The sequence below is a fragment of the Carassius carassius genome, chromosome 16 (assembly GCF_963082965.1).
Source record: "Carassius carassius chromosome 16, fCarCar2.1, whole genome shotgun sequence".
Classification (NCBI taxonomy): Eukaryota; Metazoa; Chordata; class Actinopteri; order Cypriniformes; family Cyprinidae; genus Carassius; species Carassius carassius.
Genome location: NC_081770.1, coordinates 32,579,297 through 32,604,863, shown reverse-complemented (window position 1 = coordinate 32,604,863; position 25,567 = coordinate 32,579,297). Strand labels below are relative to the sequence as shown.

Here is a 25,567-nt window from a genome sequence, read left to right as displayed (position 1 = left end):
TTTGTAATTTTATATAAATACGTGTTATGTTATTTTGGGGGAAATTAACGGTTTGATGAATTGTCCAGTAGATGGCTGCTGTGCTCCACACATGCTGCTCTATAGACCAGATGATCACATACAGAGTGCCCAAAACCAATTACATGTTCAAGTTATAATAAAATAACGTTAAAATAAATATATAATAAAAGAAAGATAAATTAGTAAAATGAACAAAACAGGATAAATACACTTAAAAAGATATTAACCTTAATAATGCTCTTAACGGTTTTTTTTTTTTTTTTGAGTATCAGCTTTCTGGAATCACAAAATGAATCAGTAAATCGGTTTAAAACATACTGCTTTAACATAATGACAGCAGAATTGGTAGTGGAAGTATCTTATCAACAATTACAGGTTTTCACTAGAAACAATCCATTTCTTAAATAGTAACTGATGACTGATACAGATATTTAGAATTCATGTTCAGCTGATTTCATTTATTTATTGACATCCAAGTCAAAACACAGACTTATATAGTGGCTGTAGTTTAAGATATAATAGATATGATTGCGTCAATGTAACGAGAATGGGCTCAGTTTGAGTGACAACTCCATTCAACCAATAGAATAGGGACTCAGAACAGCAACGGTCCAATCAGGAGCATGTGGGCGGAGCGAAGGATTCGTGACAGATCGCGCTGTACTGAACTGGACGCTGATATCTTCTTATTATTATATTGTCTAGAATAACGCACAAGTGTCGCGATGGTGTCGCACTCGCTGACTTTACCGATGATCGGGTTCACCACGCTGTGGGGTCTGGTCGGGGTTGTGGCCCCGTTTCTGGTACCGAAAGGACCAAACCGAGGGTGAGGACTGATGCTGGATTAAAGGCCATTCATCCATCTTTAAACGCATTCTTTGTGCACCACAGCCTTCGTCTTTTAAATGTTATTGCAATGTTATTCTGTATTGCATTAGCGTTGATTTATGATTTAACTGTTTATTACAGGGTGATCATAACCAGTTTGGTGTTGACCGCCGTTTGCTGCTATCTGTTGTGAGTATAATTAGACATTTTGGGAAAATACTGCCACTTACGTTGAAAAACACTCTATTTTGTTATTAATGTTTTGGGTAACTGGTATAAAAAATAAACAATGCATGCTAATACAGGATATCACCTTTACAAATTCGCTGTTTACAATGTTTACTGTGCATATTTGCTATTATTAGGTGCTATAAACTACTTAAATGTATGTAGTATACAGTTTATTTTGAATATTCACTGCTGTATTCATATCCATCACAGCTGGTTAATAGCGATACTGGCTCAAGTAAATCCTCTGTTTGGACCCCAGCTGAAAAACGAGACCATATGGTATCTGCGCTACTTCTGGGAGTAGATGGAGGTAAACTGGTGTTCATATCAGATATTTAATGAAAACTGGGTTTATGAGGATCCAATAATGATTGAGATGTTTATGATTCATTCTCATGTCCTGCAGGTGTCGTAGATCCTCAATCTCATCAGGCTTTTTTCTTTTAAATGTCTCTATTATAATCACTAATACCCACACAATAGATTTAGGATCGACTCCAAGAGAACAACATCTGCGTGATGCTACATTCATTTTTTTTAATTGACAAAAAGAATGATTCAACTTTTGTCTAAACAAACATGTTACTTAACAGAATACAGCATAGTGAAGAGACGATGAGGAAATAAGAGGATACAGAATAGTATTGTAAAAATGTACAAAGAAATGTTCTAGTGATATTCTTGTGATCTTTGAAGATTCATAAGAACATGTGTGTGTGTGCTTTGGATGTCGGAGAGGATATGAGTAAATGTTTTTGTTTTGAATCTAGGCACAGGTTTGTCTATTATAGTCTGTTTAATATTATGCTGTCCTCACTTGCATGTGACACTGTATCCATGTTTACCTGATGAAATAATTGTTATATTATTATTGTTATTATTTGTAAATGTGATTGATATTCTGTTGATGTTTTATGTCATCATGAGACGATTTTAAAGCTGTGTCATACAAAATAAAACAAGTGAATCTACTGTATTTCTGTGACATCTATGATTGGCTAGCTTTAAAACCTGGCGTATAACCTCCTGCACTCTCACAGACACAATATAGGAGTTAGTGTGCAAAATCTGATTTATGAATTCATATCAGGCCCCAGGATTATATAAATGAGGACACATACAACCAGAAGCAAAAGTGCATGGGTAATGTCAGCAAGGTAGAAAGGTTTCTTAATATAACTATATTAGGGCTTATGAATTACTGAGACGATTAGTCAGTAGAGTACAACTGTGCTGATCTATTTTTTTCAGCCTTGGTTCATGTTATAAGCCTGGCATGAAAGTGAACCACACCATCACAAACTTTTATAGGAAGCAAAAAAGTATTTTAAAATCATACAAGTAATAAGTAATATCTTAGATGGAATGAACTACAATCCCATAAACATTGCATAAACAGTAAAATAAAATCACCAGAAAACATTAAACTATTGACCTAAAGTTGGTTATTATAAATATATAAACAAAACAAAACAACAGAGAGAGAGTAGAGCCGATTCTTTAAGAGTGGGCGGAGCACAGCAGAGGTCCGATTCTATGATTGGTCGATATTTCTCTGTGGGATTATGGGTAGTGTAGTACTTCTCAAGTAATCGCGCTGTTAAAAAATTGTTTTAAAAAATAAAATACCGCGTGGCTTCTTCAACTCAACTGTAAAACATTCATAAATAACCTCAACATTTATGGTGCATCCATCTTTACTTAAAGCTTATAAGCAGTCATTCAAAGTCAATTCCCTCATGGGGAAAATGAAAGGGATTTTTACTTCCGGAAGCACACGCTGTCAGGCGAGCTCTGTTGACATATCTAGAAAAAGTTATTTACAATAAGCGATAGGACGTTTCAAGAAAGTGTCCAAGCAACGTCAGAACCATATGATTAATATTTAAAAGCTAAACTTGGGAATCGTGGTGTTGCATGTGGACTTTAGTCAGTAACGCAAAAACACATTTCTTATGCTCGAGAAAGTGAGCTGTTACACAAGCAGGTTTCTCTTCTTCAGATACAATAGAATAACAATAAACTCTAATAACTACATTGTGTCGAGACACTAGTGGTCAAGTTTTCTGACTGAGTAAATAAGGACTTCTATGAGACTGTTTGAACATCTGCAGCAACAACAACAGGTATGCAAAACAAAGTTGTCTCAGATACATTTTAAACGCGTTATATGACAAAAATATCTTATTTATCAAGTCACTTGAGATTTTGCCTAAATCGTATGTGAAGAAGCTTCTCCAAGTGTTTTCCCAAAGGTTGTCAGTATTTCGAGTTGATAAGTGTGTTGATTATTAACCGCATGGTAGCTTCAGAATATACCAGAGTTCACATTTCCCTTTAACCACATCTGTTTTCTTCTCTACAGACGAATCACGAGCATGTTTGCGACACGAAGCTTCAGTCTTCTGTGCAGGAGATCAGCTGTTTTAGCATGGAGAAGAAACACAAGTCAGAGTGCTGCGAAGAGGCTGGATATAAGTGGGATTTATCCTCCCATTGCCACTCCATTCACTCCGAGTGAAGACGTGGATTACCAACGACTGGATGACAATCTCAAGAAGTACAGCAGCTTACCTTTCAGAGGTGGGCTGTTTCATTCTTTGACAAACACACAATACATCACCCAGAGCGCACACGCATGTCTGCAAGATGTCTGTTGAAGATCGCTTGATCTGGAAAGCATCTGCTGTGACAGATGTCAGTTTCACATACATTATATAGACATCTGATAGGAAATGTCCCATCTTGCAGACGTCTCTATGATGTTCGTGTGCTATCAGGGCATGCAGCAGAAATCACAATGACATTTTATGATAAATGTAAACATTTAATTTGTGCTATGTATTGTAGTATAGATTTTGTGTGACCCAGCTGTATGCTGACAGATGTCAGCGAGACGATAAACCTTGTACCGTTAAGGTTAAAGTCCACTTTTTTCCTAGTGGACGTATTGAAAATGCCATCTCGGCAGTTTTCCTCCTGCTGAAATGTGTTAGTAGGAGTGTCTGTTTATTGCACGGGCAGGTCTGGTAGTGCAGGGCTCTAATGGGGAGTATCCATACCTGACACCGGAGGAGAGGGTCGAGGTGGTGAAGAGAGTCAAGCAGACGCTGCCTGAAGACAAGTTACTCATGGCTGGATCTGGCTGTGAATGTACGTCTCTCTCGGGTATTTATTTATATATGCCAGATGACTTTTACACACTAGATCACTTTTGCTTTCTTTGTTCTTTTAGCTACCAGAGCCACGATCCAGATGAGCCAGCGAATGGCAGACGCCGGTGCTGACTGTTTGTTAGTGGTAACACCGTGCTTTTACCGCGGTCGAATGGATAGCCGAGCTCTTATAAACCACTACACTAAGGTAGTCTCGAGTAATTGTATTGTTGCATTTTAATTCTCTCCACTGTGTTCAGATCTGTGGATATTATGTGTATCGTTGCGCTCATTTGCATTTTACTTAGTTCAATTGTGGTTCACACTTTGTCTTATTAAGATGCATCGTTTCTTTCTTCAATCCCAAGGTGGCAGATTCCAGTTCGGTGCCAGTTGTGTTGTACAGTGTGCCAGCAAACACGGGTCTCGACCTGCCTGTGGATGCAATAATTCAACTTTCCCAGCATCCAAATATCGTCGGCCTCAAAGACAGCGGTGGAGATGTAAGAGCTGCCATAATACATATGTAATGTAGTGATTTATATATACATACTTATATATACACACAGGTGCTTTCATTAAGTTGAGGAAAAGTTCATTTATTTCAGTAATTCAACTCAGATTGTGAAACTCATGTATTAAATAAATTCAATGCACACAGACTGAAGTAGTTTAAGTCTTTGGTTCTTTTAATTGTGATGATTTTCACATTGAACAAAAACACACCAATTCACAACATCTCAACAAATTAGAATACTTCATAAGACCAATATATATATATATATATATATATATTTTTAATGTATTTCTTTTTTGTATCATTCATTGTTTCATGAATGCATTAAGTCTTTCTGTCCTTTATTCTGCTACTGAACTTTGAGAGTTTGAATTCTGCTGATCTCCTTTTGTTTTTCTCCATTTGAAATGCTTTTAGACACACAAGTGAGAGGAAACAAAATAGATGTAATCCTCTTTTGCGGTCACTTGGAGACTCATTATTTCTTATGGACATTGTTCATTTCTGTTAAAAAGTAACCACTGTAATTCAAAGTTAAAGGCTTTGTGCTATTATAAACTGCCTACTTACCAAAATTAAGTGTCAAAATAATGCATAAAAATTGTATTAGATTTTTTTCCTGTTTACCGTCTCCATTATATTTCTGTCTCTTTTCCCCCCTCCCTTTTATCATCTTAAAACACTTCAATATTTGATAACTGACAGATCAGCAGAATAGCTCTGGTTGTGCAGAAGACCAGATCGCAGGGTTTCCAGGTTCTTGCAGGATCTGCCGGTTTCCTCATGGCTGCATACGCTGTCGGTGAGATATTATATCCATGCACCCTGCCATACAATATTTACTTATCTTTTGTTTATTTATTGTTTTAAATGACTGAATAATCAGTATTACAGCAATATATACAGTAGCTACAGTTGTACTTTAAAAATGTATTTGACTTTTTCTTTCTCTTTTTGGGGTTTTATAGTAGGCGACAGAGTTGTTGTAGTTGTTGTTTTGATGTAGATAATGTCACAATGCAAAAATATTTAAATGGCCCTAAAAATAGGCCTCTTTTTGACTTAAGGTTAATTATGACCTACGCTGGAGACACTGCAGTTGATTTATTCTGTTTGTCTGTAAAAACCGTTTCACATTCCTCATAAAATACTGAAGGTACATTAAGAGTAATCGTTTAAACGTGACAAGTTGAACATGTCAGACAATTTGACCATAATAAAAAACAAATCATTCTAATTGTTGCCGTTCACTTTGAAGGGCAACTTATTAAAGTACATTGACAGAAATAAGAGTAGAAAGATGGTCCCTAATACAAACATGTCAGTCCTAATACAACATCCACCTCATTTTTCTCATAGCATGAAGTTTGATAACTCACCGGGAGACAAAACTACAGTTAATCAAATGCCAGCTTGTGGGAGAGCGTCTAGGAAGCCTGTCAATTAATCAAGACAATCAAAGTCGCCTTAATATCTGTCAGGAAGACTGGGGGTGGCAGGTCGCCAGGCCATTATCAGGAGCAGAGGTGCTGTCTGTCAGTCAAACTGATGTTTATGTGGGAGGAGTCTGCAGCTTGTCAATCACATAGTGAATGAAAGTTAGCAGTACTGAATTTTTGAAGGTTTTTAAATGCTTATTTTGGACTATTGGTTGCATGCATATTATATTGGTGTGACATTAAAGGCAGGGTAGGTAACACATGTATAAACAACTTTCTTCCAAATTTGTTTAAACTTTCTATATATATCAATGCATAATTAAAATGTAAGTACTCTGATAAAAAGAGTATAAAAATCGAGTGACTAGACCGTTTAATCTGTATTAAACACAGCTCATTATTTCCATTTCGGGACGAAACATAGGATTGGCTTAGGCGACTGTCACTCTCTCGCAACCATGGCAACCACCCTTTTGCCACACATGACCTGCCCACTTGCGCGCGCACGTTTGATTTGAGGAATTCAAGAGGCACGGATCCTAGGAATACCAAAACAATGGCAGTGAAACAGCAAGCAAAATTTATAGTACCAGCCTATGCAGTTAGTGAAGGAAGGAAGACAGTAACAGTACAAGAAAAGGCAATGAACAAAAAGTCTTTGGATAAACAAAGAAATAAAACGCGAGTTTATATCGGCGTGGCTTTCCAGCGATGGCGAGAACTGAGGGAACTCAAGGGGCTGAAAAGTGACTCCTTGATGGCTTTATTTCTGCTGGACAGGTAAATCTTTCTTTTTGTATTTTGATCATACATATTTTTTTCATGAAGCATGTGTCATTAGCACACGTAGCTGCGTAATATAGCTAACATAACATTACTTAGCGAGCCGTAGTAGAGGCTTTGGAAGGAGCCCAGAAGGGAGGGGGTGGAGTGAATGGAAATAATGAGCTGTCTCTAAAACAGTCGTGAGAGGTCTACAGACACTCGATTTTTATACTTTCTTTTTCAGAGTACTTACATTTTAATTATGTATTGATATATAAATAAAGTTTAAACAAATTTGGAAAAAAAGTTTTTTATACATTTTTTTACCTACCCTGCCTTTAATGGAATTGTTCACCCATAAATAAAAATTAGCTGAAAATGTGCTTACCCTCAGGACATCCAAGATGTAGAGGAGTTAAGTTTCTTCATCAGATTTGGAGAAATGTAGCATTACATCACAATAATCCACACCACCCCAGACCATCAGTTAATAAACAATAACAATAAAAAATAATCTCTCAAAGATTAAAGTCATATTTCAACTTTATTCCTGTAGTTTTACCTTGTTTTTCTTAAAATATTTAGACTTTAATCTCATAATCTTTTCTTTTCTTTTCTTTTGTAACGTGGCACTAAAACGCTGTCGTAATCATGGATTATGGATTTACATTTTTGGTAAAAAGTCTTAATGATGGATTTGTTTCTTACAAATATGCAGCTTTTGTCTTCAAACCGTTGCTTTTAGCTGAAAAACAGTGGTCTAGTCTGAGAATCAGGAGCGAAATCGTTAACAAGTGAAAACAGTCCAGAACAGCTCTAAACAAATATGTGGGTGGATATTGGTGTGAGAGACTACCGGAGATGGACTTTTTCACCGGAAGAAGCCTTATCATAGATTATGGACAGTTTAACCCTATGATGCACATCATGAGTCTAAAGTGGTCCGACTGCGTTTATTTTTTTCTATATCTTCGCAAGAAATAACATTTCATCATTCAGAATTCCAGGAATTCCTCAATTAACTTGTTTTTGATCATCACAAATTCTTAGTTTATTTTTTCTTTCTTTCTTTTTGAATAAAAATTATTTTTGTGTCACTACCCCTCTAATGCACAACACGGGTCCAAAATGACCCGTATTTCTTCCCTATGTTATTTCAGATATGGATGAGTTTCTTTGCTGAATCTCTAAAAGAAATCTTTATCTATCATTTATTTTATTATTATGGACCGTTTAAAGTTAAAAACGTCTTATTGGTGGGCTTGTTTCTGACAAACATGCAGCGTTTCACTTGGATGACTTAAGGGTGAGGATATTTTCAGCCAATTTTTTCGATGAACTTCTCCTTTAAGCCCCAGGTTTTTTCTCTCTGTTTGTTATAGGGGCCGTGGGAGGTGTGTGCGCCCTCGCAAATGTCCTGGGTCAGCAAGTGTGTGATCTAGCGCAGCTGTGTGTTTCAGGACGCTGGGACGAGGCCAGAGAGCTCCAGTATCGCCTCATCGAACCCAACACAGCAGTGAGCATCACATCACCATGGAAACACCACACATTTATACCACAGATACATTAACTGCTATATAGGCATGATAAACATTGGAAGCAACCCTTCCCCCAAGAGCTGCTGAACATGAGCTGGGCTTCAAAGGCCATGAGAAAGATTTACAATATGGTGTAAATAAGCTTTGGAAAAAAGATAAACATAACTGGCTGATCCTAAAAGGTTTGATCAGGGTGAATGGAGTCTAAATGATGCCTTTGACCTTGTGTAAAAGAGAATCTATGATTGATTTCGACTATTTTCATTTAATTGCATTTTCCCTCCCCCACTTTTTTATAGGTAACTCGTCAGTATGGCGTTCCCGCTTTGAAACAAGCGATGGAGTGGTTTGGATATCATGGCGGTGTGTGCCGGTCCCCGCTGCAGCCTTTCTCAAAGGCAGATTTAGAGCAGCTTCAAGTCAAATTCTCCTCCAATGGCTGGCTGTAGAAACAGGAAGGCCAGCGGAATCTAAGTGTTACAGTACTGTGTTCTAAAACAGAATGTTGAATCATTCTTTCTGTGTTGTCTTTAATTCAAGCAGCAATATTTGAATAAAAGGAAACGATACGTGTGATATTTTGAAAGTGAATTTGTTCAATTGTAATCACAGTTATTATTTGTATCCTTTTCCAACCCGCTTTTGCTCTGTAGTGTTACAGGACACTATTAATGTATATATATTTTTTTCAATTAAAAAGATACTTATATTTTTTAATGACACAGACATTTTATTTATTACATTCTTTTTAGTAAAGCAAGTCAGTATTTTAATATTTCAGGACTTTTTTTTAAGTTCAATAATGCATGTGGGTTCAATTTTATGTGCGTCCACTAGTGGGAGCTTTACACCACCAAGAGGTGTTTGAATAGTTAGCTGAGGTGCAAACCTGTGATCTCTTTTAAAACTGATAAAAAGCATTGGTATATGAGTCATGCATCTCCAAAGAGCACACTGTTGCAGAATGAGAAAACGAGAGGAAAAAAAACAACAACACTGCTACATTTTCTGTCTCTTGCTGGGAGCAAAATGACAAGAAACTCTAGACAGAGAGCAGTCATTATCTTCTCTCTTTACCTCAATCTCGGTCTGTTTAGAGTGATGTTGCTCTGACATTTCAGCATTTTCTCTCTGAAGTTCTCGTCTGACTGTCCTTGTTGCCAAACCTTCGCTGAACTATTTTTTTCTTCTCACATCTCCACAACCACTTCTACAGCACGGGCGCTCACCCGAGGCAATGCGCTGACTTCGGCTGGTAGTTACTTTGTGAGACAACCCCTTACCCTCTCAGTCATTAATGCAGTGGTTAAGAAGAGATGTTTTAAAGGTATTCATATCATTCTTCCATCCCCTTGACCCTTGTTTGTCTCCTGTGCTTTCAGCCCAAACCTTTGGTGCTCCTCTACTGCGTGGAGTTGCTTGATGCCCACATGATGAACTAGTGCCCTCGGCAAACTCTCTTTTCTTCTGACATCCACTAACATTTAGACAGCAATTAAACTCTACAATGTATCCATTCTCTGTTGCAACAGAGTTGCCAGGTTTTCAGAACAAAATCTGCCCCATTTGCTTCTTAAAACTAGTCCAATCTTGTTCCAGGGGTAAATATCGCATTAGTGGGGACACTTTTCACACAGAGTTGAAAAACAAACCACGGCAACAGTGAAAAGGTAGACCAATTCATGGGAAAACTGTGCACTTGGCAACACCTGAGCAGCGTGCCGTCATGCGCAAGTAAACACGGAGGACATGAAGCGATTATGTATTTATTTATAGTGTGATCTGCTGCAAAAGCCAAACGCAACTGCACAGGCGATATGAAAAATAAAGACAAGGATGTGACAAAAGAATGTTTTGAAACTTTTATGATGCGAGCCCTTATGTTTTGCTTGTACAGTATATAGAGTTGTCACTGTAATGAATTCTGACACCTCACACTTCCACCGACTAGCTTTTGCTACTGACTTGTACAATCTTTGAAGTGTATCCTATGAGCGCAGGAATGTCGAAGAAGTTGCATGAATTCGCATTGCAAAACTGACCTGTATAGGATTTAGTAACAGATTTGGACGGGGCACAAATCAGAATTGAAAGGATCAGATTCCATGTGGTTTGTGCTGTTCACACTGTCATGACAAAAACAGATCCAAGTCACATATGAGCAGGAAAAAATGGATTTGGTCCACATTTGCTTGCAGTGTGAACAAACCCATGATTTTAAAACACAAATCTGTGTCCCAATGAGCATAGTAGGCTAATATATATTATGATTGTATAATTATTACAATTCAGTGGTGTATAGTGCCCTTTTTTTGATATTACAGGGAGTTATAGGCACACGCATATATAGTAACAAGCCACCAGGGTGGTCCATCAAAACTAAATCTGTCCTCAAGTTGGATTCACATCGCTATCATTTAAGCATGGCATACAACAACTGGAGGATGTAGAAGTGCCTGGACTTCAGTGTTGGTCCATATTTCGCTATTTTCCATGTTTGTGGAGTTGGTTCATGGAGTATGTAAACTGCGTTTACGCGGCTTTTTGAAATCAGTGGGAACCAGTGTTTTAACATGTCATACATTCAGCCACTCATACACTTATGTCACTGGTGGTTCCTGTTGTACTGGGTTAGAAGGAGCCAATTTAGTCCCACCAAAAAGTGTTCCTATAACTAAAATAATTCTTGAGGTGTGAACACGCCAAAAAGCGCACACTCCCACCAACAGTTGGAAGCTGTGAAAATGTTCCTCTGGTGCAAACTCCTGCTCTTGTTATTTGCACGTCATTAATTTCAGCACACATTCAGTATTTCTGACCAATGCCTTTTCAATGGTATTTCACAAATTGCAACTTACTTTCAGACTACTAATGGTTTTAACAACAAACAAATTTTAACAAATGGTGAATTAATGCAGACACTTCGGGTATTTGAATGTTATAGTGATGGAGTGCTTTTGAAGTGAGTTTGGAGCGAGAGTCTTAAAAAATAACCCATAGAAACACTCCTTGCTCAAGGCAAAATCATCCAGCTCCGCTCTCCACTCATATTCTGATCAAATCAGCTACCAGAGAACTTGAACTCAACACGGAAGGGAAAAATAAAATATGTATCAATCAAGAAAACACACCATTGTTTTAATCTATTAAAATAATGTCAATAAATGACAAAATAATAATAAAGATAAAAACAGGCAATACACATGTTCAGTCCCTGAACAAAGAATATATCTCATAACTATTTGAATGTCAGATAAAGGCAGAACAGTGCTGAAAATTTCAATATTTTGCCATGGCAACAGACCCAATGCTTTGGAAACAGCTATACAGTTGCAGCACTTCACATGCTGCAGCATCGTAAGGTGATGCAAATTATGGCGACTGCAACATCCATGTGTCAACAGAGCAGGCGAGTGGGTTAAAGTCCATTTTAAACACAACCCAACGCAAGTTTTGTGATGATAGGAAGATGTAAAAGAGCACCAGCCTCAGAAAAGCATATGAGCATCAGGCGACTTCTTAAATGAGCTACTGTATGTGATTCACTCCCATTATGTGCTCACTCGCAGAAGTATATTTATCCACACCATTAAGAGACAAAACATATCATTGAAATACCATTACTTTAAATGACTTACTATTGTATTTTGCCAACTGCTCCCCAGGCGCCGCAGCATAAATGGCTGCCCACTGCTCCGGGTGTGTGTTCACAGTGTGTGTGTGTGTGTGTGTTCACTACTCTGTGTGTGTGCACTTCGGATGGGTTAAATGCAGAGCACAAATTCTGAGTATGGGTCACCATACTTGGCTGAATGTCACGTCACTTTCACTTTCACTTTCTAATAAGTGTAATTAATCTGCACAATAGACCTTTAAAGAATAATAATTATATATATATATATATATATATATGAATACTGTGTTTATTATGAATAGAGCATGTTTAATATTATGAAGTCTTGTGTTTCTCTAAAAGATGTTCTAAATAACTTCTCAGTAGACCATTTCCAGCGCACCTGCTCTTTGAAGCTATAATAAAAACATTCTTCTACAATATTTGCAATATTTACTTACTACAGCTCAAAACCATTGTGCCTTTCTTTATAAATTGCTTACAAAAAGCCTGCAGTTAAAGAAAAAAACAAGGACCATTATTTCTCAGAGGTCGCTCTCCAAAAGAAGGCAAAGGGCTCAAATACATTAAGAGTCTCTCTTTTTTTGCCACAAAATGTCAGTTCTCTTAAAGATGCTTTTATTTGTGATCATGCTGCTGGGTGAGACGACAGGTCATGATGATTGTGATGTTGTTTCTTGTAGATGTATGGTACAAAAAAATGCTGGATGTATATTCCTGGAATGAGTATTGTTAATGGTGTCTATTTTGAATTTAAAAAATAATAATAATCAAAAGTATAAGATTTTGGTAAAAGAAAGCAAAAGTTAAATGATTAAATCATTTGGTTTAATACATACATTTTTATATTCTCAAAGCCATAGAAGAACCATTTTTGGTTCCCCAAAGAAAAACTGGAAAGAACTTTTTTGTGTGAAATAGAACCTTCTGTCGAATGTAAAGGTTCCACATGGATGATAAAGATTCTTAATGGAACTGTTGATGACAATGAATAACTTTTATTTTTAAGAGTGTATTATTACAAACAGATATTACAAATTGTGTCTCACACACGTGTATGTAATATGGTTCCAGCACTGTTCATAGCGGCTGCAGCACTGCATATTTTGGATATCTCCCTAATCTAACACACCTGATTGAACTCATAAGCTCATTAGGCTCCATTCTCATGCACTGGAGAAGCTTTCTTGAGAGTGTATTTGCTGTTGCCAGAGGTATGGTACAGGTAGGGCTTGGGGAATCTCGTTTTTTCCAGCACAAGGGTTACCATGACCACTGAAAGAGTGCGTCAGATAAGAGGGACAGGAAGACAGTTTAGGAGGGGGCTTCTAGAGACCTAATAATTAAAAAAAATCAATATACTGTATACACAAATAGAGAGAGAGAGAGAGAGAAGTCAATAATGCTCACACTGGCCTCATTTATTTAATCAAAAACTCAATGGCTCTGATGCAAAACTGAATTTCCAGCATCATTACTCCAGTATTCTGCACTGTAAAAAAAAAAACGTAGATTCTACGGTAAAACGCTGGCAGCTGGGGTTGCCAGAATTCCACCGTAAAGTTACGGGTAAAACATTTTTTTCTTTTACGGTTGGCAGCCATTGTCATTGTTGTTTCTACGGTTAAATCTGGTGCTTGAGTCAATGATTTACTGTAAAATAAAAAGTATTAACTTTAGGAAAAAACAATTTTTTGGTTTAACAGTTTTATACCGTAAAAAATAGTTACACTGTTGTAGGTTTAACGGTTTTACTTTATATTTACAGTTTAATACCATAATTTAATTGATATAATATTTATATTCGAACTTATTGAAGCACTGAAATCTATTTTGTACCTTCGTATTACACTGGTAACCACCAAAAGCAGGTGGTGATGAGAGAGTCACGTGGTGAAACAAAGCCCATCACAAGCAGCTTTTAAATAATAAGATATATAGAAGTTGCATGGTCTCATTCACACAAGCATTAAACACCATCATGGTGAGACTCATTAAACTGAAATATGCAATAAACATTAATTTAACAACATTTTATGTAACATACAAACCTAATAAACATAACAGATGAGAAAAAATTAAGGAGAAACATAGTTATTTCAAAGAAAAAACATCAAATGCAAACAAAATTTGAAATGCAACGCAGAGAATTCTGGGAACGTAAGTTTACGGTTTTTCCCTGTAAAGTTTACAGGACATTACCGTTAACCAGTAAACAGGTTTGTACTGTAGCATTTTCACAGTTTTTTACCGTTAAAATCACAGTCATTTTTTACAGTGTGTGTCACATGATCCTTCAGAAATCATTCTAATATGCTAATTTGCTAAATTTTTATCAATGCAGGCAACTTCACTCTTCATATTGGGATTTTTTTTGTTAGTTTTTTTGCCATTCAAGGTTGAAGTACTGTTTGTCTTTAGTAGGCGTTCCTACTTGACTACTGTATACAATTATATCACTGTCTGCTCTCCAACTGATAGCCCCTACATTTACATAAAGTTGAATTCTGCTCAGCTGTCACGTCTTTCATTTATACTCAAATCACAGACTCTAAATGACATTGGTTTTTCACTGGAAATTGACGCATGCCTTCAGAATTTTCTATTTAAATCGATTCAGCAGAATTTTGCTGATATTCAGCTCAGAAAATGCATAAAAGTGCCCAGATATTCCATATGTAAGTTCACAAACAGCTTGAGGATCCTCAGGCCTCGGTGTGGAGGAAGGGAGCTATTGCTTTTTTGCCAGCTAATGGTTTACTAAATTAGGCTCCCCATCTGTCGGCTCTTACAGAGCTACCTATTCTCAGGCTTTCTGAGCCAGGAGATTTTGTAGGGGAGTGGGGAAAAGGGCATAGCCTTCAGTTGTAGAAAATATAGTTTGCTCTTTTTTTTTTGTATAACAGACATTTTGTTTGGCAGAAACAGAGAAAATGAGAGTGGATTACTTTACATAATTAAAACAATAACATTTTGTTGTTGTACACATTGACAAAACACTGAAAAACTAATTTGGTTACCAAATTTTATGATTTTTCTTTTGTTTTTGTTTTTTTACAGAGAGCACAATCTGTGCCGTGCTCGACATCAAGCCAATACCAAGTGACAGTTGCCAAATAATTAGGACTTATTTATAATTAGCTGGTATTGTGTGGATTTTGTGTCAATCAGTAGCTTTGATGTTCGGATGTGAAGAGCAGGAATTTGCAAGTGACCCAATAATTTTTGAGAACCCACTTTCGGGTGTAGCTTTTACTCGCAGGATCTGTCTCATTGTATTCATCGGCATGTAAATTTGCTTTTTTTTTTATTTTTTTTTATAAAGTACTTCATTCTGAGGTTATGATGGTTTCAAATAATAATTTCTACAAACTAACATATGCAAAATTGCTACCCAGTTGCATTCAAAAACCCCAACAATATTCAATAATGTTTAGTTTGATTTGTCGTTAATTATTTGTTTGTTCTGTACAGCTTCTGTGTAACTTTTGTAATAAATACAAAAGCAGGCACAATTATTTCATCAAGAAAATCCAAGGAGGTTTTATTTCAGCAATTAGCCGCGCAGAGACCAAGGTCTGTTTCTTTTATTGAATTTAAGTTAATAAGTCTCCTGCTGTTCAGCTAATTACTATAACCCACACTTTTTCTTGGAATATATTAGTTCTGCAGGTACTTAAATTAATTGTTGAACATGTATTTTTTCAAGTTTGGAAACTGAGGTTTTGTCTGTGATCAGGAGAAATGTGTCATTCTTTGTTAGATGATTTAATAAGAAAACATCTGCAATATCATTGCCATGATTACTGAGGTGCAACCAAGCTATTTTTTGTGGTGAATAATATATACTTCAGAAATAGCCCTTATTACTTTATTGAATTAACTATACACTTAACAAAATTATAATTTTTTTAAGTGCAATTTATAACAAATTAATGTAAGATGTGAAAAAAAAGTGTAAGGTTTTGAATATGTGCCTAATTTACTTAAAACTGAGTCAAACAATTGGTCTTTGACCAAATCATTAAGTACAAGTGAAAAGTCTTCCCCCCCCCCTTTTTTTGAAAAGTGAAACTGGTTGCATCTACAATATATGTTAGTTTTTGTGTGAAGACAGCTCATTCACTAGCCCTCATTCATGAAACTTTTGTAAATATCTGAGTAAATAACTGAGTAATTTACAGAGCAATTCAGTAAAACCGTCCAGTAGATCCAGAAAAGCACAGAAAGCCCCAGATTTAGTGCATACTTAAAAGAATTTGAAATCATTTTCACTTAGTAAATTTTGCAAATTAATAATAATAATAAAAAAAGTCAAGATTAAAAACAATGAATGAAAAAGGAAATTTGAAGTAGAAAAGCTGAAATAGTATAGCTTATTGAATTCAGACTGCAACCTCATAGCAAGTGAAATATAATTTGTTTTGGCATCGTGCTGGAAATTCAGTAACTGAATTCAGTTCAGGAAACACTATTTAGCCTAAACAAATCTAGCAAGGTTTACTGAAAACGTACACGGCTTACATTACATCAATGCCTAATCTTTCTGCATTGGTCCCTTTAACACCCATACTGTGCTCCCAATCTCCAAAGAAGCCCCTCCCCCACTACTCTGGTATTTGAACATCAGATTATCCCTAAACGCTTTAAAGCGGTATGCATGAGACGAGGCTAAGGAACGAATTAGGCAGTGAGAGAGTTAAGACATGCTGGCCTTGTGTGCAAGTTGAGCGGCGGGGTTATTTAACAGGCATTTCTTGGAGACTTAAATGTTAAATGTTCAGAAATGTCTCACCAAAGGTCATACAAGTCAATGACACTCATTAAAAAAAAAGAAAAAAAGACGCACACCATCAACAGGTCAGATTGCATTGTTCCATACATACAGTAAACGCAACAAAACTGTTTCTGTTACGGTTTACCGTGCCATTACCAAAATAGTGTAATCAGTTGTGAGTGACTGCTTTGTCTTTCCCTCTGGGACTGATGCCTTTTGTTCGTACCATACTGCAAAGAAGACCTTGAGGGTGCCCTGGTACATATAGCGCCTCTGTTTGTGTGCGTTTAACTGTCCCTGAAGATCGAGAAGACTCTGTGATACGATCTTTAGTATCAACAGAACTTTCATTTAATCCAAAAACAAATATATTTTTGTTCCAACTACTATCTTGACCCTGACTTTGTGAAAGCACATTTTTCACATTTCTGTAGTTAATTGTAAAGTCTGAATTCACTTCAAGCACTATTTAATCTCTCTATCTTTTTTTCGTCTATTGTCTTATTTCCATTTAATAGTCATCTATGCAGGAAAAAGTAAAGGATCTTATTGTTAACACCAAAAAGGGAGGTGTAGCTCATTCAAAGCATTTTCAGTTAATACGTTTTATTTTGTTCTTGCTTGTTGCATATCGGTGCTTATTTGCAGACTACTCGAGTTCAAAATCTGAGATATTTTATTTAATGTTTTTTATTATATAAAAAGTGGAGAACTGGAGCTTGGGACAAAAGTTCAGTAATCCTTATTTCAGGTAAATGTATTTGTAGATGAAGTGCTGATACAGTGTATAAATGCAATAAACTGCTTGTTTATTTATTCATTTTTATTTGAGTCAATTTGCAAAAGCAATAGTAACCAAGAAGGTTTTGCAATGGCAAAACAAGTTGGAAGCAAAGCTTTTTTCCTGACCTTTAAGGTTGTACTTTTCTGAGTTTAACTTTGATAAACTCAGGTTTCTTAGAAAAGAAGTTACGCAGGTTTTTGGAGAGTATGGAGAGGACTACATATCAAAATATTGAAGTCATGACGTGAGAGGCAAAGTGATGAAGCCTGGGCATGGGCCCAGTCATCTTCAAACCATAGGCCCCACCCACTGGCACTCAGTCACTTAATCGCGCTGAACGTGAGTGAGATGAAAGCAAATAGAAATGACAATCACTGCCGCTATCTTCTCTGGATACAGTAGATGTGCATTCACTTTCTGACTCAGTCTACAGGTTTGAGTCTGTTGACAGTCAATGGTGACTGTGATTTCACCAAGTACAACATGTTCCTGGATCAACATCTTTGTTGATCCTGGAACAACATTCGAATCAACCAATCAGAATGAAGGGATAACTTATCGGGAAATATCTGTTTTAGGCTAATGATCAGGGTTTGGTGCTTCTACACCATTGTTAATCAGGTATCATTTCCCACTGATTTTAGGAATAAAATATGGGTAGGGTTAGGTTTAGGGGTAGAGACTGAGTTTATTCTATATTTTTGGACAGTAATGTTGATGCAGGATCAACATCTTTTGTTGATCCTGGAACATGTCCTACTTGGCAAAATCACGGCGACCAGGACACATGGCATGAAAGGACGTTCGTTTTGATGTATTTAGTTTAAACTGCTCGTTCGCATCTTTGTCCAGATATCAGAAGGATCCAAGCATAAGGAAGAAGTAGATTATATTTAATGGCATCCCGGATCATGTCAGAAGATCGGAGTGTTTTATTTTGTAAACGAGGCAGAGTGGCATGGAGAGTTCACAAACCGTAAGTAAATGATTTCATAATGCTTTGTCTGAAAATGAACGTTTCATTTTGATCATGTTGTAAAAAACACTCAAATGTAATAGTGAGGGGGCGCTGATACCGTTTTCTGTACAATGACTTTAGTCAAACATAACAGTGGACAATTGCAGACAAGCCTTAAAGGACACATCCCTTAAAACAGGTTGTTTTAAACACAGGGGTTGAAAAGAATCCTTTTTCCACTTTTTTTGCAAAAAAACAAAAAACAAAACCTTGGTTAATATTATAAGTAAACCTCAAGGAACATATTTAAATAATAATAAAAGAAATCCATCTCATGACCCCGTTAAAGCTACTTGCATTTTTAGATTATTATTATTATTTCCTTTTTGGACTGAAACAGATGTAACTTACACCACATTTCCACCTTTTACCCCACTTTTACCCCATCTGAATACTTTCGAAGCTTTCCTTTAGATCTTAAAAGTGTATCGTTTCACACATTTTTCCTTTTACTGTGCTTTTATAGTTTGATATCCCTTATTCTGGCTTCTTCTGTTGTATGGAAAAGAACATCTTGGACATTCAACTAATCATCACATTCTCCCTCACACACACTCACACAAAGGAAAAGGCATGCAAACGATTACATTAACTTTTATACTGACATACCGTTTAGAGGAAAAATGCAGTTCACTGTTCTCAAGTAGCGAGGAATTTATAATCCATTTATGTTTTATTCATTTGCCTTTCTTTTTCTTTGTCATCCTATATAACAACTGACTCAGTCGCTACCACAGTAACCCATTGAAAGCACCGCTGCCAGTACAATAAAAGCAGTCAGTTACTTCATTTCCACTTAACAAAAAGCTTACCGTCAACCGTACTGTAACTTTTAGATTGTCAGCGGTATTGTGAGGGACAGAAGTGCTGGTTTATAGCACGGCTAAAGCCGAAAGTAAGCAATTCCCTCACAGAATCTCCACTCGCGGTTTTTTCAAAGTGCCACCTGATTGGCTGAGCGTTTGTCCGAGTGATACCTGATTGGCTGAGCGTTTGTCCGAGTGACACCTGATTGGCTAAGCGTTTGTCCGTTATTCCAGGTGACGAACGATAAAATCATTGACAGACAATCAGAATCCGCTGTAACAAGCAGACGAGCGTGCGTTTATAACAAACATATCGTTCGCCGGTTTTGGACGCTAATGTCGATATCTTTATTATAGTTCAGTGCATTTTGTAATATTTCTGTAATGGGACACAAAATTATTAATACTAGTATATTATTAAAATATTTGGAATGTATTTTTTATAGATGTAGTATTATTATCATAAACACTATTATTATTGCTATAATAATTAAGTCATTTAAAAAAAATACAAAATTATTTAAGGCATGCTGTGGTCATTATATGTGAGCCTGGAGCACAAAAGCAGTCATAAGTAGCACAGGTAATTTGTAGCAATAGCTAACAATACACGGTATGGATCAAAATTATTTTTCTTTTATGACAAAAATTATTAGGATATTAAATCAAGATCATGTTCCATGAAGATATTTTGTAAAACATATCAATATTTTTTAATTAATTAATTTGGATTTAAATGCGATTTTCTCCATCTTTTTATTTATTTATTTATTATTTTATTATTTTGCAACCCCAGATTCCAGATTTTCAGATAGTTGTATCTTGGCTAAATATTGTCCGATCCTAATAAACCATACATCAACGGAAAGCTTATTTATTCCGCTTTCATTTGATGCATAAACCTTTATGACCCTGTTTTGTGGTCCTGGCTAGTTGTCTTTATAGTTTTCATTCTTGTTGTGAACGTGGCTTTTCTGTTATGGGACACAAATAAAACTTACTGTATTATTAACACACACAGGTACATGTTTTAAATTCTTTGGAGCTTCAGTTATAGGCTGAACATGATTCGGATGCGGGAGGCATATGTCAGAAAAGTGCTGCAGCACAGAAGAGACACGGAGGGAGAGGAGAGGGGGCCGATGACGCGGGCCCCGGGAGCTCCCGGTGTGAGGCGCGCGCCCGCGGGAGGGGCCGGTAGAAAATGGCGAGTCTGTGCAGAAGGCAGCAATGCACGATCGAGAGGCGCGGCTTTCGGCAGGAGCTTGACTCGTGGAGGCATAAACTCATTCACTGTGTAGGTAAGCTCGCTTCACCTAACATGCAGAATTGTCTAGCTGGGCTTCGCGTGTTGATTCAGTGTGTTTATTCGGTGTGGGGACCGGCGAAAACCCATTGCCTTTTTTTTTTTAATAGCCGCTGGACCTTATAAAAAATAATCGCAGTTATGAGTTTAGTTGCGCGGCTGTTGTTTGATAAATAATGTACATTTGCGTTTTTATTTGACTGCATAAAAGCTGTTGTTTTGGCCCAACGCCCTTTCTTTAAGTTGCATATATTTTTTTGAGGAAATTTAGGCGATGTTTATTTATTGTAAGCAGGGCGTGTTACGTGTACAGAGGGAATTGTGCACTGACCAATCACCGGTATCCGTTTTGCCAGAGTGCGCGCTCCCTGCTTTATTGTAGGCTACTGTATTATTTGGGGGGGAGGGCTGTGCGCGTCCCCGCCCCACCGCGCGCGTGCCCTCCCTTCCCTCAAATCATCGGTGCTGGGGGAGCGCGCATTGCTGCAATGGGGAAATGTCAGAAAATAATTTTGTATTTTAGGGGAAGGTGGGGGTTGACAAAGAAAATGACACTGCGCATATTGCTTAGTTGTTATCGCGGCCTTGTCAAGGCCAGATTATTATTACACTGAACGTGTTAATTTAACCCCTTTGATCTTAATCAGAAGGTTTCTGTAGAATATGTGCGCCGGTATTTGAGTTTGTTTAGATTTTTTTCTTTTTTTTTTCGTTAATCGATTGCTCGCTTTGAAGCAGAAAGGCAGTCCAAGAACGAGACGTGCCAGTGTAGCCAAAATGTCGTGTAAATATCAACAATATTTGGTTTGGGTAAACATTGAGTCCCGTTTCTATTTGTTATGTATTCATTTTTGGTTCTCATTTCCAAAAAATATGACAGAAACCTTTGGTTTCCCGCCCCTCCCCCGTTAAATGTTTCATTAGCTTTGTTTAATCCCTTTAAATCGCCGTATCTGATGTTATTGGGAGATTATTGAGTCTTAACCTCGAGGTTTCCTCGTTTTCAAACCCTAGATTTGTGGTAATCCCCCTTTTAATGTCAGAAAGAAAACCCTTGGCTTTTGGCATCTGTTAACTGCAGCTTTTGAGTAAATGTTGGTCACTCTTTCTATCAACCAAAACTGAGTCTGTCTAATGCTGCATTAATGTCAGATATTGAATATGAATCCATATATCATATCAGATATGACAAACTGATATATTTAAAAAGACCAGGATGTATATTGTTATCAGATATTAGGGGTATATCAGTGAAAACGGCTTAGTTTTTCTCATACTATGAGGAAAAGCTCCTATTTTTTTTACCAAAAGGCCTGTTCCAGGAAGTTTGAAGGCACTGATGTGATGATGGGTGGATTCATTGCTGTTTTGTGCTGAAATAGTAAAGATATTTGAAAGAGAGCCTTTAACAAGATTCCCACGGTGATAATATTATATTATTGCTTGTATCTCATGCCATGCAGATATTCTGTCCATCACAAGAGATTAATTCTAGGCATGCTTCGAGGAAATGCAGGCTAAATAATTTGGGTTTAGTCTACTGAAAGTCTCCAGTGAATCCATAATGAGAGCTTAGCATGTTTTTTCTGACGTAAAAAAAAATGACCGAAGTCTCTGTCTCCCTCCATACTTATGAAATCTAGAAGTATGTAAAAGTTGATTCACACCTTCATGAGACGAATTTACATTGGCGCTCTGCTGATAACGCTTTAGGGAGCATCATAAATCATTTCCTCAAACTTTCAAAGGGTCAAAGTTCCAAATTCTAAACTGTTGTTAACCAACTCTCCTTGAAAGCCAGCATTGCTAGAAGTTGCAAAGAAGATTTTTCATTTATTTTTCCATCTGCAAACCGGTCAGTTTGATGCTGAATTTGGGCCATCAATGGTATCATATTTTGTCATTTTTTGTTGTCTGTTACTAAATCATCCTCTGTAATGTTACATGGACTATTATGTTTGCTAGTACAGCTAGCTTTGCATGTTTGTTCATCTGTAGGTAACTCTTAGTTAGCTTTGCACGGATACGAGAGCAGCATGTTAATATTTACAATTCATAAATGTAAATTAATAATTGACAAACAGTACCAACACTCATCAACTGATTTTATTCAAATAAATTTTATGATGAAGAGCATTGGCCATTTTATTTTCATTCACTAGAAGTAACAGTATATGTATTTGAATTGAATTATTTCTGTTTATCAGTGGCTCGAGGTTTGGCTGAATGAGATTTGAGAATAGGATTTGATGTATTAGGTGATCTGTAATTTCAGTTTAACTCTTGAAGTGGTCTTTATATCTAGCCTTGGCACGTCTAAATACATAAAACATAGTTTGAAAATGTGTGTGGAGCTTTCAGTTGGTTACATAAATCATTGTGGTGAGATGTCGCTGTTTTAATCAGACAAATTTATTCAAAACCCAACCGAACCCTGGCTTTTCCGACTCTTTCTGTGTGAATTTGTCACCACACATTTGGTGTCATGCATGAGAGAGTGTCACAAATTCAGACAAAACTGAAGGTCAAAGCTGCTTGCTGTGAGAACCATTACCATCAGGAAAAATGTCACTTTTTATTTTTATCTCTAGTCATCATCTACCTCCCCCTCGCTCTCTTCGAAAGCTCCCCTATGCATTTGCCTTTCCTCTCGTTTCATCAAAGATCAGCAACAATCTCATGACCAATTATGATTCTTGCAACATCTCAGGGCTATTTCGGATATTCCTTTGACATTTATCACTCCCAGTTTGGTTACCTTCTTATCTATATTTGATATCCCAGCGCTTTTAGAAGTTCTTGTAGTTCTTCTCAGAAATACGATGCATGGTTCATAATCATGCATTTTGGTTTTGGTGGTTTGAGAACCTTTTTGGTGCGTATCGAAAGCGACTTTACCTTTATTGTTTTCTATCTTGGCCGTAAAGCGCTTCTAGCAGCTCTTGAACATCCACCCCCAAGTGAAGAGGTTGTTAAAGAAGCGTCTGGAGCTATTTGACGACAGTTTCCAGCCGTTATAATTGGCATGTAGGCTGCGAGAAGGGGCATTGATTCGAGTTGCATTCTTTTTGAAAACCACTGAAAATCAACAGCATATTAAATTGATAAAAAAATACTGTCATCTGAATTATGTATGGATATTTTTCAGCTGCGTGTGTCTACAGTACGGGGGGGAAGACATGCTGCATAGAATATTTGATTAAATTATTTAATAGTTAATGAAATAAATGTTTTTTTTACCGTATCATGTATTTTACTTCATATTTTATGTGAAATATCGAAAGAAACACTGAGATATACAGCAGCTGTTAGGATGCATTACACTTGAAATGAACTAAATTATTTATTTATCAGATTTCCGCCAAATGAAGCTCAGGTTTTGTTTGCACATTTGGAAAAAAAAAAACTTTTTGTTTTTGTTTAAGGGACTAAAATGTTAATTTCTCTTGATTTTAGCGTTTATCTAAAGCTTACATCTTTGCTTTCCACCACTTTCATGTTTAAGCTGTCAGGGTTATGCTAAACTACTTTAAAAATAGTAGCATTATACTCCCACAGAGATAATACTTTTGGTTTTCCGCTGGATTTTTCACATCTTAAATACGCTAGGCTTCTGTGCCTAAGTATTTTGACATCTGGGAAGTCTGCCTCCATTATTTTTTCCTTTTAAACCCCAGGGATTCTCATTCTGTCGAAGGACATCTAGATTAAATCGTACCAGATCCGTACTATATCGCAATTATGACAAGCTCTAATTGTGGATGTTTGATTGTAAGGTTGTAAGGATAAGGTTTTACTGTCGAGAACACTGAATTTTGGGTACATTTCTTAGTATAATATTCGTTCTCTCAACTTATGTTTGCTTCCTAAATTCCCAAAAGATTCCAGGTGAGTGAGACCTTTGATTCGATGAAGTGAAACGTTCTTTAACAGGCTGTTGCGCAAGAACTTTGGGAGTGTTTCTTTTTGATATACAGTAACTGTAAAGACAAGATAAGCTCAAATTTGACTCTTAATCTTTCTGTGCTGTAGTTCATGTATGCCTAAACCAATCCCTGCAGATCTAAATGTGTCAAAATCTGCCATATGCCTCGCCATTATTCGTCTGCCTCTCATGTGAAACTCTGTGGTTGTTTTCCATTAAAGCCATGTTCAGAATGGGTTTAGATTATGCGCTCAAAGTCGAATGCCCTAAAAAGCCGCCTGAGGTGGGGGTTTGAAGGGTTTTTTAAATTATTTTTGCTGCCTAATGCAGCAGATGTTTTAGGGAATGCTGATGCAGATTTTTTTGAGTATTGGTGGCAAATGAATTAAAAGCTTTGGCCTAGTTTTCAAGTTTTAATGTTTATGCTGCTACAATTCCTAAATAAAATAAAAAACATTTGTAGCATCACCTGAATGAAACACCTGAAACACTTATAATGTGGAGATAAGCAAATTAAATGTGCTATACAAAGATAGGTTCAAGTGTAGCATGTTTTTCACAATAGGCTTTCTTTTTGCAATTATTTGATTGGTTTTATATTTGACTTAAATATTAATTTTGAATACAGTTTTAGTAATATTTTATCTAGATGTTACCCCATAAATAAACCCTGTATTTAAGTAATAATTAGTTTTGTAAAGGTTCAGTGAGGTTAATATTTTTGATTAATCCATTTAATTGATTTTCTTTTCTCAGTGTAATCTCCATATCTTTTTGGTTTATGATTGGGGCGCCTTGCAATGGTTGACTACTCCAATTA

At 36.7% G+C, this 25,567-nt stretch overlaps 3 protein-coding genes across 4 annotated transcripts in view; all 3 read left to right on the top strand.

Annotated features, from left to right (window-relative positions):
* The first annotated feature begins 641 nt into the window (after window positions 1-641).
* Window positions 642-1,569, top strand: atpv0e2 (ATPase H+ transporting V0 subunit e2). Its single transcript, XM_059568766.1, has 4 exons — window positions 642-850; window positions 994-1,041; window positions 1,294-1,393; window positions 1,490-1,569. The coding sequence occupies exons 1-3, from the start codon at window positions 747-749 to the stop codon at window positions 1,385-1,387; spliced, it is 246 nt and encodes an 81-aa protein (XP_059424749.1). The 5' UTR covers window positions 642-746; the 3' UTR covers window positions 1,388-1,393; window positions 1,490-1,569.
* A 1,472-nt stretch (window positions 1,570-3,041) lies between these two features.
* Window positions 3,042-9,071, top strand: hoga1 (4-hydroxy-2-oxoglutarate aldolase 1). The gene is made up of 8 exons (XM_059568765.1): window positions 3,042-3,209; window positions 3,449-3,666; window positions 4,108-4,236; window positions 4,319-4,446; window positions 4,607-4,741; window positions 5,461-5,557; window positions 8,342-8,475; window positions 8,797-9,071. The coding sequence occupies exons 2-8, from the start codon at window positions 3,462-3,464 to the stop codon at window positions 8,944-8,946; spliced, it is 978 nt and encodes a 325-aa protein (XP_059424748.1). The 5' UTR covers window positions 3,042-3,209; window positions 3,449-3,461; the 3' UTR covers window positions 8,947-9,071.
* An 11,622-nt stretch (window positions 9,072-20,693) lies between these two features.
* The window catches only part of lcor (ligand dependent nuclear receptor corepressor), a 29,825-nt gene continuing 24,951 nt past the window's right edge, over window positions 20,694-25,567 (top strand). For both annotated transcript variants that reach the window (XM_059569886.1, XM_059569885.1), the window contains exon 1: window positions 20,694-20,817. In XM_059569886.1, the coding sequence (XP_059425869.1) occupies window positions 20,721-20,817 (97 nt within the window). In that variant the 5' untranslated portion in view covers window positions 20,694-20,720. The remainder of the gene's footprint in view (window positions 20,818-25,567) is intronic.